The 13,798-nt window shown below is 41.3% G+C and overlaps 1 protein-coding gene and 1 pseudogene across 2 annotated transcripts in view; both read left to right on the top strand.

Annotated features, from left to right (window-relative positions):
* POT1 (protection of telomeres 1) overlaps positions 1-13,798 on the top strand; it is a 68,594-nt gene that overhangs the window by 33,530 nt on the left and 21,266 nt on the right. For both annotated transcript variants that reach the window (XM_035127247.2, XM_035127249.2), the window contains 3 exons: positions 296-426; positions 5,397-5,687; positions 8,789-8,944. In XM_035127247.2, the coding sequence (XP_034983138.2) occupies positions 296-426; positions 5,397-5,687; positions 8,789-8,944 (578 nt within the window). The remainder of the gene's footprint in view (positions 1-295; positions 427-5,396; positions 5,688-8,788; positions 8,945-13,798) is intronic.
* On the top strand, positions 8,014-8,163 carry LOC118091593 (U2 spliceosomal RNA; annotated as a pseudogene).

A 13,798-nucleotide genomic window follows, 5' to 3' on the forward strand; every position in this document is an offset into this window, starting at 1 on the left:
AATACTTTCTCTTCAATGTTAATATTTTATGAAAGTTTCAAACCCATTCACATCTGTCGACATGTCAAGATTACTAAAAATGCATGCACTTTTTAAACAGAGGTAGGTGTGAAATTTCTGGCATGACTAATCTTAGGAAATTGTATTGCTTTCTTAAAAGCATATGGAATCCTATAATCTCATCCCTGTATTTATTCTCATGATTTTACCTGACATCATGATCCTTTATGTATTAATCTATGCTTTTAGAAATATGGTGCCAACTTTTTTTACATCTGTATTTTCTCCTCTACAGATTATTGCTCAGTGATAACCATTGTGGACCAATCGGATGCCAAGCTGATATGTTCACTTTTTAACGTGAACAGAGATGCCCTTCCACAGATCTACAAAAATGGTGACATTGTTCGATTTCACAGAATAAAGGTACCCTTGCTGTATTTGCCATTTCTTGTAGAGAGGAAGCTGGACTGTTGTATGTTGTGAACAAAGCAGGCCATTCTTTTACATCCAAATTGAGGAGTTGCAATTCCATGTAAATGTGGGACTCCCACTGTTGCCTATGGGAGAAGTTGGTGCAAATGTCTGTTTTGCATCCAATTGACAGTAATGGAGAAACTTCTCTCTATCTCTTGAGACCAGCCTTATTAGAACTCGGTGAACACTACGTTCAGCCTTTTTCTGATTATCACTATCCGTTTCTGTTTCTGCAATATTTGTCATCATATTTATCATGGACTTCTAAAACTGAAGGTTAGTCCTTTCACATGTCAGGTTATTTGGTGCATTCCCAAACACAGACCAGGTTCTTTTACATGCTGCGGAAGGTAAGAAGCAAGAGGAGCGAGAGGATTTGTTGTACAAAGAGGTCCTTGCAACCATGTTTTAGGAATGCTTAGCAGGCAATCCCAGTCTGTATTCCTTTGCCAGATACCCAAATATATTCTCTGTATTCTAAAACATTTGAAGGTACCTTCCCAGCATCAAGCCCTGAGTATCCTGTTTGTTTTGTGATCTGGCAAATGCAGAAGCTGTGCTATCATCAGTTGCATTTCTGCTTTGGAATCTTGGATCCAACAGATTTGCAACAGTTTGAATTGGATGGCAGCAAAATTAGGTTGGTCTGTATAATCTCCCAGTCCTTTGGAATGAGAGGAAAGCCACAAGCAAGGAAGGCATTGAAGCCTTCTTCCTTCTCTTGTGATAGTGCCCTCCCAAGCGGTAGAGGTACATCTTGCTTTTGCAATCTAGAGTTGTACCGTGTATAGCGTTATAATAGGGGAATTATAATGAGCTGATAAAGTGCAGAGTCTTAAGTCCCCACTTATGCCATGGTTACATTCCAGGCCCCTGTGCACATAAACGACAATCGCATAAGTGGGGGGGAGCACCCTCTAAAAAGCCTGTAAACACCCATTTTTCCTGCTCTCCAGCTCTCTTTCTAATCCAGACCAAAATAGCTAGAGTTGAAGTTCTAGGGCTGGCTGGAGGATGTGTAGGAAAGTGGCTGTGGCAGCTGCTGTGCTACCCCATGCGCCAGCTGTTAGGTGGGGAAGCTGAGCAGCCTAAACAAAGCTCCACTGCACCTCAGGGGCCTCCTCCACCTTCACTGGTGTCCCCTTCAGGCTCTGGGGTGGGTCTTCTCGTGAGCCGCAAGGACTCCAGCACTTTCCCACCATTTCCTGGTATGAATTCCTATTCATTAATTTATTTCCTGATGCCACTTGTATATGTGGTCACGCAAAAGCCAATGGCGCGTAAGTGTGTATCGGGATGCCTGTATGCAGTTTCGGAAATCCCTTTGCTCATCATTCTAAAATAAAGTGTTTCATAATAATAATAATAATAATAATAATAATAATAATAATAATAATACACTAAAAAAAAGGAGAGACTTGGAGGGAATTGGGGGAGGAAAAGAAACCTTGCACCAACTTGCATTCCACCCCCATAACATTGGATATAACCCAGAATTTAAGGCACAATGAAACAAAACACAAATTTGTTTTGTTGCTTTTAAATGGCAACAAATGTTGAACACTTTTAAAGCAGGGTGCTGCACTTCATTTTTCTGTTCCGTTACTGTTCACATATTGTGTTTTCTTTATAAGAGAAGCAAAACATTTACAATAAATTGAGTCCCACCCATTAGCTCAACCACAATTGTTTGATTAAGAAAATGTGGAAAGCGGAAAAAATATTTACCAGCTTTCCTACTGTGTTTCTAAATGTGTAGCTTTGGTCACTTCAAGGCAGTTGTATCTGGGTAAGTATCTTGCAGCCATTTATCTGAGAATGCAATTTAGCTGCGGTCAGGGTTCAACTGGCAGCCAAATTTAGAATAGTAAAAGTTTAATTAAGCTACTTAAATATTATAGTTTTAAGATGCCTAAGTAAATTATAATTTTCCTGCTTTTCAGTGCCTGAAAATTACACGTAAAATATCTGCCCATTATTTCAGTTAATTAATGTGCTTCCAAGAGAAAAAATATATTCTGTAATAGAATTTCTTCTTATCCCATTATCACACATGATGGTAAATCGCAATCAGAGTCAAAAGTTTTTAAAGGTACCCAGATTGGAGTGTTATTTAGTACGGTTTTAAATGTATAGGCTTAAATATGTTAATCCCAATCTATTGAGAAAGTTTCATTTTCTTGGATTCAGAACATTCTTCTTGCAATAAAAATAAAAGGTTTTTCTCTCAGTACATATATTTTGGAATGTCTTGTAATAATAATTTTTTTAATTAAAAAAAAAAGCCTGTGCTTGGTTCTCGAACAGAATGCGTTCTGGGAGTCCTTTTGACTTCTGGAACTGTTTGAAAACCAAGACGCAGCTTCCGATTGGCTGCAGGAGCATCCTGCAGCCAATCGGAAGCCGTGGAAGCCATGCCAGATTTTCGGCTTCCAAAAAATAATTCAAAAACCAGAACACTTCCTTCCGGTTTTCGATCATTCGGGAGGCGAAACGTACGACTTCCAAGGCGTTCAGTAACCAAGGTAAAAAGTGTATTAGCTGTGCTGGCTTGGTTGTGGGTTTGACTGCATGAGTTGTCTCTTTGTGTCAGTAAATTCTATAAAATGCTTAACAGTAGCACCATAGACAGTTTCCTTACATTGCAGGCCATTGGCCCAGCTTGCTCAATAGGGTCTACACTGGCAACAGTTTCCCATGGTCTCAGACCAAAGCCTCTTCCAACCCTACCTGGAGATGCCAAGCTGGGACCGTTTGCTTGCAAATCCCTTAACTATGTTTCTTTCTGTTATGTTCCTAAGGCACATGTAATTGAGGTGGTGTCCTTTAGCGGCGGAAATTGCAAGCTGCAAAGCCCTTGGTTAAAATATTGCCTCAGCTCTGACCTTGCTAGCCTTAGGGAAACTGCTCTCTGAACCTGTAATTATTTCTCTTTCAAAGCTAACAGGGTTCTATTCTGCCCCCATCAACTTCTCAAAATATAACTTAGCATTTTCACCTGTTTTTGGTTTTGCCACTATATTCAAACAAACAAACAAATAAATCACAAAAACAAATAAATCACAAAGCACTACAGGGAGTCCATTATACCTCAGAAGTAAATTTTACCTTATGGGTTTAATTCTGCTCCAGGTTGCTTTTCCAGAATGCTCTCCCTGAAATTTGGCTGGGCTTTCATTATACATCTTTAGGTGCCAGGCAAAAACTTAACATCCATTACCCTCTTAAATGTGTTTTTTGGGGGGTATTGTTTTGTCTTGTGATTGTTTTTAATTATGTATTTTCTGTTTTTTATATTGCATTTTTATGCTGTGAACCGCCCTGAGAATTATGGATGAAGGGCAGTATACAAATTTAATAAAGAAAATATAAATGGGGGCTGTCTACATGCAAGGCAGATGCTTTTTTACTGAGCTGTTACCTTCGCCTGTCATGCTTATTAATTTCAGTAGGGGCACTGGGCTCCTTTGGGAAGGGAGGGCAGGAAAGAAAATGACAGTAAGGGAATTGTGCAAACTCTGGGTTTTGACAAGCGTCTTGAGAGGAGAAGAGATGTAGCACTACACACGTGTCTAGAGGGTCAGTTTGAACTAGGAGGCAGCAAAAGGGGACAATTTATTTCAAATCTTATTGTTGCAAATAAATACATAAAGCTGATGAAACAAGACTTTGCTTTTTCTTGGTCAGTATACACTCCTGAGCAGTAATAGAATATATTGCTGAAGTCAGCTGAAGAATCAGAAGCTACCCATTTATCACAGCTTCACAGTATTTGTTAGAGAAGCTGCTTTTTGTTTTCTTTTTTCTTTTGCTGTGTCAGAGATTGGGAGTAAGGGAGAGAGTTTACCTAGTTTACTTTACCTAGGAGTTAAGTAATTTTAAAATTGCTATGCTTCTTTGAATAACACCTTTGATACTTTTTTTTGAAAAATTAAAATATTCTGATCATTTGTTTATTAGAGTGCTCATGTTTGAGTCAGGAATGTTAGCCTTCTGAAGCTTGGGCACCCCTAGTAATTGACAAACATTTGCTTGGGACCAGCTCACCCAGCCATTCTGTACTGTCCAGCAAATGACCTTCATAAAATACTCCTTACCATGTATTTGAAGCTTGAATAAACTGCAACGAGTTCACACCAAATAAGTTAGCAGTGTTTTCATTAGAGTCACATTAAGGTTCAAATTAAGGTTGGGACTAGGTAAAAAAGTAAGGGACCCCTGGACAGTCCAGTCAAATGCGACTTTGGGGTTGCGGCGCTCATCTCGCATTTCAGGCCGAGGGAGCCGGTGTTTGTCCACAGACAGCTTTCTGGGTCATGTGGCCAAACTATGATTAAACCACTTCTGGCACAACGGGACTCCGTGACAGAAGCCAGAGTGCATGGAAACGCCATTTACCTTTCCTCCATGGTGGTACCTATTTCTCTACTTGCACTGGTGTGCTTTCGAAATGCTAGGTTGGCAGGAGCTGGGACAGAGCAACGGGAACTCACTCCGTCGCAGGAATTCAAACCATCGACCTGATCGACAAACCTAAGAGGCTCAGTGGTTTAGACCACAGCGCCACCCGCATCCCCACCCGTTTGGGACTAACCTCTGGTTTGCATGGGTTGGATTCCACTTGGTGCCCCCCAAGAATGTTGGGCAGCGGAGCACTTTGCCAATCTAATATCTTGAAAGTTGAGAGTCAGACTTTTCAAATAAATGCATGTTACAAAACAATGTGTTTAAAGAAGAATGGACTGGCATTCATTGCTTTCTAAGCCGGTACATGTCTTTCATCTTGTAATTTGCAATAATTAGTTCAAATGCATGTGATAATCATCCTACGTATTGGCTCCCCCCCCCCCCGCTGAGTTGAAAAAGCAGTACACTTTTATTTTTCCTTACGGTGTTGCCTTTTTGTTCTTGTTGCCTAGATCAAAGAGTTCAGCGGGCAGTTGCAAGGGATTAGCAGCAGTGGATTTGCAGCACTTACCTTTGATGGCACTGTAGGAACACCAGTGGTTCCTCGAACATCCAGCAAATTGTACACATTTACAGATGAAGACAGAAAAACAATAGAAGACTTGCGCATTTGGGTGGCATCTAATCTTTTAAACTCTGCGGTCGCAGCAAAATTGTCTGGCATCCAGCCGCCTATGTATTTTGATCTCACTTGCCAGCTTGTAGGAAAAGCAAAAGTAGATGGATCTTCCTACCTTCTCAAGGTTTGCTGCTCTCCCCGCTCCCCCAAAAACGTGTTAATTCAAAAGCTCTTTCATGTTAGTATAAAGGCAGTATGTTATAACTAATGCACAGTAAGTTTTCTCCCTTCTTAGCAGAACTGCCAAGAACCAAACAATTCTTGCTTTCCACTCCTAGAGCTGCTATATTCAAATCTTGACATTGAAACTCTGTAGTTAGATTGGCATGGGAAATTTATGTATCTGCTGGTTTTTGCACATTTTACTTTCAAGTCCATGCCTTCAAACTGTTCTAGGAATGTTTGGCAAGGAGCAGCGGGAATAAGGGAAAGAGCATGGAGCAGCTGACCTCTACAGAGTGTATTCTTGGCCCCTAAGAAAATGGTGGTGAACCTCTGTCTTGTAGGCCTAATTCGGCCTGGAATCCAAACCTCACCTGCAAATACCGTGTTTCTCCAAAAATAAGGCACCGTCTTATATTTATTTTTCCTCAAAAAACATCAACACTATGGCTTATTTTCAGGGGGTGTCTTATTTTCCCCCCTCCTCCTCCTCCTGCCGCGGCCGGTATTGCTGCTGCGCCTATCACTATGTCTTATTTTCGGGGTATGGTTTATATTCCTTGAATGCTTAAAATCCTGCTATGTCTTATTTTATGGCTATGTCTTATTTTCGGAGAAACAGGGTAGACGACTTCAGAGAGGCTTGCTTTGGTGCAAGTCAGCTGATTGGCTTCAACAGCGACCGCCAACCTAATGACATCAAATGATGGACAAGCGGGCTTCCCCTAACCACCTGTCAAAAATAGCTGAAGAAGGATAGCCAGTTCCTCATCCAACCCTTGGACTGAAAAAAGGTTCCCTGACCCCTACCCTAAGAGGAATGGTTCAGCCAGCCATGCTTTACACAAGAATATAAGAAGCTGTAGTATTTGTTTACACTGACTAGTAGCAGCTGTCCAGGTTTTCAATAAAGACTCCTACCTGGTGCCGCAAGGAGATGGTAGGAATTGAACCTGAAAACTTCTGCAGGGAACATATGTGCTCTGCCGCTGAGCTACCACTCTCCCTTAGCTTAATGTGAAGTATTTGAGCAGAACAATTCGTTCTCCCTCCCACCACCCCCTTCTTCAAATAGCTTGTAGGGCGGGCAAGCATTGATCCAGATTGAAACCCTGGCGTAAGGAGAAGTACATAGGAGTAACCCTTTGTCTTCCAGTGCAGACTGGATCATGCTATTAAAATTGCACTTGAAGGCCACGTCACATGACTGGTGTAACATGTAGTTTGCCCATGAGATGCCACAAAACATCAGATGCATGCTGCACCGTGGGTGACTGACCACATTCAGTGCTCTGTTTCTGTATTTTGGAACATTAACCAGACACTTGCAGAAATTTCAGCATTTTCAGTGGCGATAGCCTCATCCTTTGGGCATTCACCCATACATTTGAAAATTTCAGTAAAAGATAAATAAAAAAGGAATACAGTCCTTGGCTCTTCAAACCCAAAGTTGTAAAGTACAGAGGAGGGGAGGCTGGAATTTTGCTTTGTTAAATGATTACTATTGATTAGATTATTAGCGTACTATGGCATTTGTGTCAATGGATATTTTTATTCTGAAATACACAAATGAATATGGGGGAAATCAAACAAGATGCAGCCAGGAATTTACTAACTGCTAGGGTTTATATACTTTTTTAAAGTAAATAATTTCATAGGAACAAACAGCAAAATAAATATAGTTATCTAAAAGAAGTAATAATTTTGGAGGCAGGGGGACAGATAAACCCATGAAACCCGATTAGTTGATTTTTACTTCACAAACAAGCTGAAGGTAATGTGATTAAAAGCTTATTTTTCCTTGTGTCTGGTCACATCACAGTGCTGGATAGTCCTATCACACTTTGTTTGAACTGGTAAATTGAAATATTGTAATGCTTAGGTAGGAGATGACCTTCCCTTCCCTTTGAAAATGCAACTTATTAAAAACTGGAATTATCACTAGCAAGATAAAAAAAATGGTTGAAGGTCCTTTCTGTGTATATATTATGCATGTTCTAGTTATCTCTTTGGCTTCATTTTCAAGGTGAGATCCTAAGGTCCAAGTGTTTCCTTCCATGTGTTCACTACCTAGAAGTTCTGGCCACCAAAATTCTTTCCTGTACAATCATCTTGTAACCTAGAAATAAGACCCTCGGGAACCACGCAAGGGCCTTCAGTCAGAAGTTGAAAATAGGGAGATTTCCCACACATGCATGGAAGGGAGCACTTAAGGTCTCTGTTCACAGACAGCACATACTTATTACACACATCTTTTTGATCCATGGGCACAGTGTTCACATCATGACACTGTTTCTTTGCCTTTTGGCTAAGATCAAGTGTAATATCATAACCAGATGATGTCTTTTATTTGGATTGTTGGTCTTCATGACTTTATGACTCAGAAGATCCAGATTGTAGTAAGGGGATTGCATAAAGCCAGTCACAGCAGCGTCTTTTTTTTAAAAAAAATATTGTATGAGGAATGTTACAATAGCAATAATAGCAGTTATTATTATTATTTTATTTATACCCTGCCCATCTGGCTGAGTTTCCCAGAAATATTTATATTTTAGGAGCTTATCACACTTTGAGAAATGCTACTTGAATAGGTGATTCATTATTTAAAACCATTTATATTTCACCTCCAAACTAAAGAAAGATGATCAATTAGTCAGCCAATTATTTGTGTAATCTTGGTCCAGAAAAACCAGGAAAGTGTATCCTTTGGGGCCAGTCTTGCACGAGCATTTTTAGATCTCTGCTAGAGACACCAGCAGCCTTCTTTGATTCCACCCTGTTGCCAACACTGTTTCGACTCTCAGCACAGAGAGATGGGGTGAGATCTGGTGAAGCCGGAATCTCAAAGCTCCTTGTGACCTTCACAAAAGATAGTTAGATCAGAAGGGCAAATAAAACCTACTTCTCCACAATTCTGTGATTCTAAGCGCAGTTAGTTCAAAGTGAACTAAACTGGCTTTGGTAAACCCTTTTAAAGCAAATGTTCTTAGAATTGAAGCCTTAATCTGGAAAAAATAAAAATGTGCCAGTTTTAAAAGGAGAATGGATTTTGTTTCATACCAGGTATGGGATGGCACAAAATGTCCCTTTCCTTATTGGAAGGTGCTTGTTAAAGAAGATGACCTTGAAGGTGACAGCGTTCTCATTCATCGACTAAGAAACCTGACCGTTGATGTTGTTGTTTACGATAATCATGTCCAGTTGGCAAAATCACTGAAGGTAAGTCCTCGGCAATGCTTTACGTTATGCGTGTGATCTCACCAGAAGCTAGCTACCCAGCTCTATATTTATTTAAATTGCATACTTATATCTTGTTTAATCCTCCTACCAAGCCAAACCTTCTAACCTGCCACCTGCCCGCAAAAGACTAATTGCTTTAATATGCCACAAATAAGTGTTCTCCTAATTAAGCAGCTTTATTCCAGATATTGTGGTATCATGTTGTGAACATATGTGAAATGTCTTCCATGACTTTAAATTATTTCTTGTAAATGAGATAAAACATAGTTTAATTTGTAGTCCCCATTATAAGCAATATTTTTATACTCTTTAAAAGCCTATTGCTCATTAAAACTGCCATTAATAACTGTTTGAATGTGCAGTCCACCATTTCTTAAGTGGCTTTGCAATCTTGATAATTCTCAAGGAACGAGAACAGTTTTAACTAACGTTGCTGAAGTGTATCTTGGCACTTTTGTGCCCAGTCCCCTGTCCTTAGTTGCTCTAACCTGCAGAGTTTAGTATAATCCTCGAAAGCATTTAGCCTATGTCAGTATATCAGATAGGCTAGATCAATTCTGGCTGCTGCAAGCGAGGGGAAGCCCAACTCGACTCCGAAGTGAGCTGCCGGTGTCCTGCAGGGAAGCCCCCAAATCTGCCTCCTAAATTTATTTTGTGGGATCTCTATTTCAGATTTAATGCCAGTTTCCCATATCTCAGCCCTGTAGAGCAGTTGGGTGATGATTTTAGAGACAAAGCTCTTAATAGCTGGGTTGATTAGCTGCCCGCCATTTGAATGGAAGAACCTATATAGCTGCCCAGTAGAATGGCCAGATATTAGCTTAATTGCTTCCAGATGGGGTTTCCATGATGACTTCCCATCAATAAGTAATCCTAGATATTTAAATCTGGGTACTTGTTCTAGGGTGTGACCATCTAGAGTTCACCTGGACTTGGTAGTCCTCTTGCCAAATACAGTGACCTTGGTTTTATCGTAGTTAATTTTTAGTAGATGCTCTTTTTTTTACAGAACTCTCCCAATTTAACCGGCATTCTTTTAAATCTGTTCTGAGATAGCAAAACTTAAGTCGTCGGCGTAGAGCAGATTTAGCACTTTATGGTTCCCAAGGTTGGGGACAAAAAAGGAGGGGATGCCATATCAGGGATTATTTATATAGTAATCAAATTGGAAGGGTGCCAGTATACATCCTTGTTTGACACCTCTGTTAGTTGGAATTGCCTGTGAGAGGGCGCTTTGAAGGCCCAGTCTCACTTGCATTTTATTTGCACTGTATTTTATTTTTCTGTTGGAAGCCGCCCAGAGTGGCTGGGGAAACCCAGTCAGATGGGCGGGGTATAAATATTATTGTTGTTGTTGTTGTTGTTGTTGTTGCATGAGGTCCCCTCGATGCAGTTATTGGATGAGCCTGTCACAGGAGCGCTGGCGGCTACTCTAGAGTAACGACTCTCCGACACGCTGCCTTTTCATGCTTTTATTATGTGCAGACTATTTACAGTGCAGAAGCTGTACAACGTACATGTTCTCAGTCTGGGTCAGTACCCCGGAATGGTGATTCCCGCGTCTTTTTCCAACAAAGTAGTCTGGGAATCCCCAATCTCTGCCCCCGTTTCTTCTTGCGCAGCTCCGGAACTGGAGGGAGGGGTCTCCTAGCCGTGTTTTCCTGCCTCCCCTTTTTCCTCTCCCTTCCTTCCTCTCCCGGGCGGAGCAGGGGCTCTGTGACCCTGTCAGAGCCCTGCCCTCTACTTCCTGCTTCTCCGCTAGACTCATCACCTTCCCCGCTCCCGCTTGTGCTCGGGGAAGAACTGGTTGTCATGATGGGAGGGGGTAGTCTATAGCTCCTGTCCCTCACAGAGCCAAATAAGTCTTTTAATTATATTTGAATGGGGCCCCCAACTAGTTATTCCATATAAATACTTCCTACATACAGACTTTCCTTACAACTTAATGGTAAGATGCTTCTCATTATACATTGTGCTCACCATGTGAGAGCTCTGTATTAAGAATTCCCCCGAGACCTCCAGGTATAGGGCAGTATATAAATTCTCTTGTTGTTGTTGTTGTTGTTGTTGTTGTTGTTGTTGTTGTTACTACTACTACTACTACTGTAATAATCCCAAACATGGACGGAGAACACTGGAAGGGATAGAAATTATACAGCCCAAAGAAAAGCCATTGGCTTCCTTTCTCTGTCCACTCTTCTCCCAGGGCCTTAAGCAAGCTGCCCCGGTAGGCTCTGGCAGTGCCACCTTGGCAAAAATAAATAAATAAATCCCCTGGCATCATCTTGGCAACTGCATCACCCCCATTAGGGTTACTGGGCAGGAGCAAGCAAGAACTTTAGAGCCCGTTGCTGAAAAGAGCCAGAGGGCTGCAGCGCCACCTTTTTCATTTGTCCACAACTCCTCAGGGCCCCGACACAATGTCACTGTTAGGGAACAGGCCTCAAGCCATAGTGGGGCAGGCGGGCATAAAGATAGCAAACATTTGCAGCCACCAAACTCAGTACAGTAATACCTTGATTCTCGAACGCGGCAAACCCAGAAGTAAGTCTTCTGGTTTGTGAATGTTTTTCAGAAGCCCAACGTCCCACATGGCTTCTGCTTGAGTGCAGGAAGCTCCTGCAGCCAATCGGAAGCTGCGCCTTGGTTTTCGAATGGTTTCGGGAGTCGAATGGACTTCCGGAACAGATAAAGTTCGAGCACCAAGGTCTTACTTTGCTTCCCTTTCCAGTGCCAGAATCTAATGTTCAGTACAGGATGTGTGCATCAGCACCAGTGGGCTATGCCAGTCGCTTATGCTAGACGTCTTGCTCTACGTATTGCTTCATTTATCAGGAGGCAGTGTTTCTGCTCCCTCCAGCCTTTTCTGCTTCTTCTGGGAAGCAGAAAAGGTTCTTGCATGGTAGCAACCCTTCGCAATACTTTTGTGTTTGTTTTTCCCCCAAACGGAAATATACATGTTAAACTGTTTTCCTGAACAAAGGCCACAGCCATAGGGGTGGTTTTTAACCTCTTTTCTGCATTTGGAATTTCTTCAGGATTGAGTTGCTGTGTAACTTGTTTGTCAAATGGCAGGTGACTCTATTCAATAGCATCATGTTCATTTTTGCAGTAACAGCTGGAGTTTGGAAATGGTGGTTTAATGTATAAAACTGCTTTGTGCTGTCGTGCTGCCACAAAGACAATAGCGAAGTCTGTATGAAAATGACATGTTTAATTTTAGTTTTAAATTATACATACTTGAAAACTTGGTGCTCAGTGTGAAGGCACATAGGAAGCAGAAAATATTGGAAAACTGGGTGGTGGGAAGTACATTATGTTTCACTTAATAACAGCACAGTGTGAAATTTATATCGCTGTGTTCCTGCCAACAGCAGTTTGTCTTAAAACACTGCATATTGAATGCAATACAAAACTTTAATTTCACTAAATTGCATGCTACTTGAATGGTAAATTATGTTGGTGATTTTTATTTGCTACTGATGAAAATAGGTTAGCGGTATTGATGACTATATTTACATTTCGGGTCTTGTATGTTTTCCAGCCTCGTGTTGCATGGCACCTGTATATGCTGTTCACCAGAATAATATTTATTTTAGTAAAATAAAAAAATTCCTTCAGTAGCACCTTAAAGACCAACTAAGTTTATATTTTGGTATGAGCTTTTGTGTGCATGCACACTTCTTCAGATACACTAGAAACAGAAGTGTCAGACCCTATATATATACAGAGGGTGGTGGGGGTGGGTGGGAATGGGTGATGGGCTGATGGGAGTGGTAAACCTGTAGATGGCTGTTAATGGCTGCTGATGGCTGCAATTAGTCCTGGGCAGAGGTGCTATTATAGTATTTGTAGACCCATGCTTCAGCATATGCTCATGCTGTATACAGATGTTAGTATTTATGCATCATTGGTAAAGGCTGGTTGTAGCCAACACCCTCCCAGACAGCATGGCCAATAGTCAAGAGTGATTAGATTTGTGGTCCATTACAGCTGGAAGACCTTTCCAGTCTTTTTGGACCAGCAGGCCCATTTCGAATTTTCAGAAAATCTTGTGGGCTCCACTCACAAAATAGCTGCAGTGGGGATGTGGCCCCAATGCAACATTGGGCAGGGCATAGTACAAAATGAGAGAGAAGGCACCAGACAACCTCCATGGGAATTCAGCTGTAACCTCCTTGTTCTAAATGTGGAGATTGCACATCTGGGCCAACTTCCTGAAAGGCAGGAATCTCAACTAAAAACATCCATTCCTCACCCACCCTGCAACGGTCTGTGGCCATTCCATGCCCACTGAGTGCGCTCAGTCCTTTAACTGTTTTGTGTGTATGGGTTCCCCCTTTTTGGCTTTTACCAAAGAGAACATGGCTGGTAGGCTGGAACAGCGATCCTGCCAGGTACACTCCACACTGCCAAATTTTGTTTGACATCCCACTTAATGTAACTGTAGCAACATCCTGAGCTAACTCTTCTGCCTGGCATTTGTACAAGCATTTGTGGAATAGCACTGGTGGTTATTGTCTTTGTATCCAACCCAATTCTTAAACATAAAACTAGCTTGATTTTGGGTGGGTGGGTGTATGCAGACTCATGATTAGAATTTGCTCTTTGCAAGCTAGGAGTATACAATGCTGCCCTCCAATGGAAAATACTTACATAGCACATACTGCTACATGACTACAGCCTCTGCTGATTTGCTGGGCTATGTTATGAGATTGTGAACATTTTTTAAAAAAATCTGATTGCACCAGCTTAATTAGATGTAAACAAGACATAGCAAAAAAAGATACACACGAAACATTTATTTCTGTTAGAAATAAAATACCATTTTAT

This window comes from Zootoca vivipara, chromosome 10, assembly GCF_963506605.1.
Source record: "Zootoca vivipara chromosome 10, rZooViv1.1, whole genome shotgun sequence".
NCBI classification, from domain to species: Eukaryota; Metazoa; Chordata; class Lepidosauria; order Squamata; family Lacertidae; genus Zootoca; species Zootoca vivipara.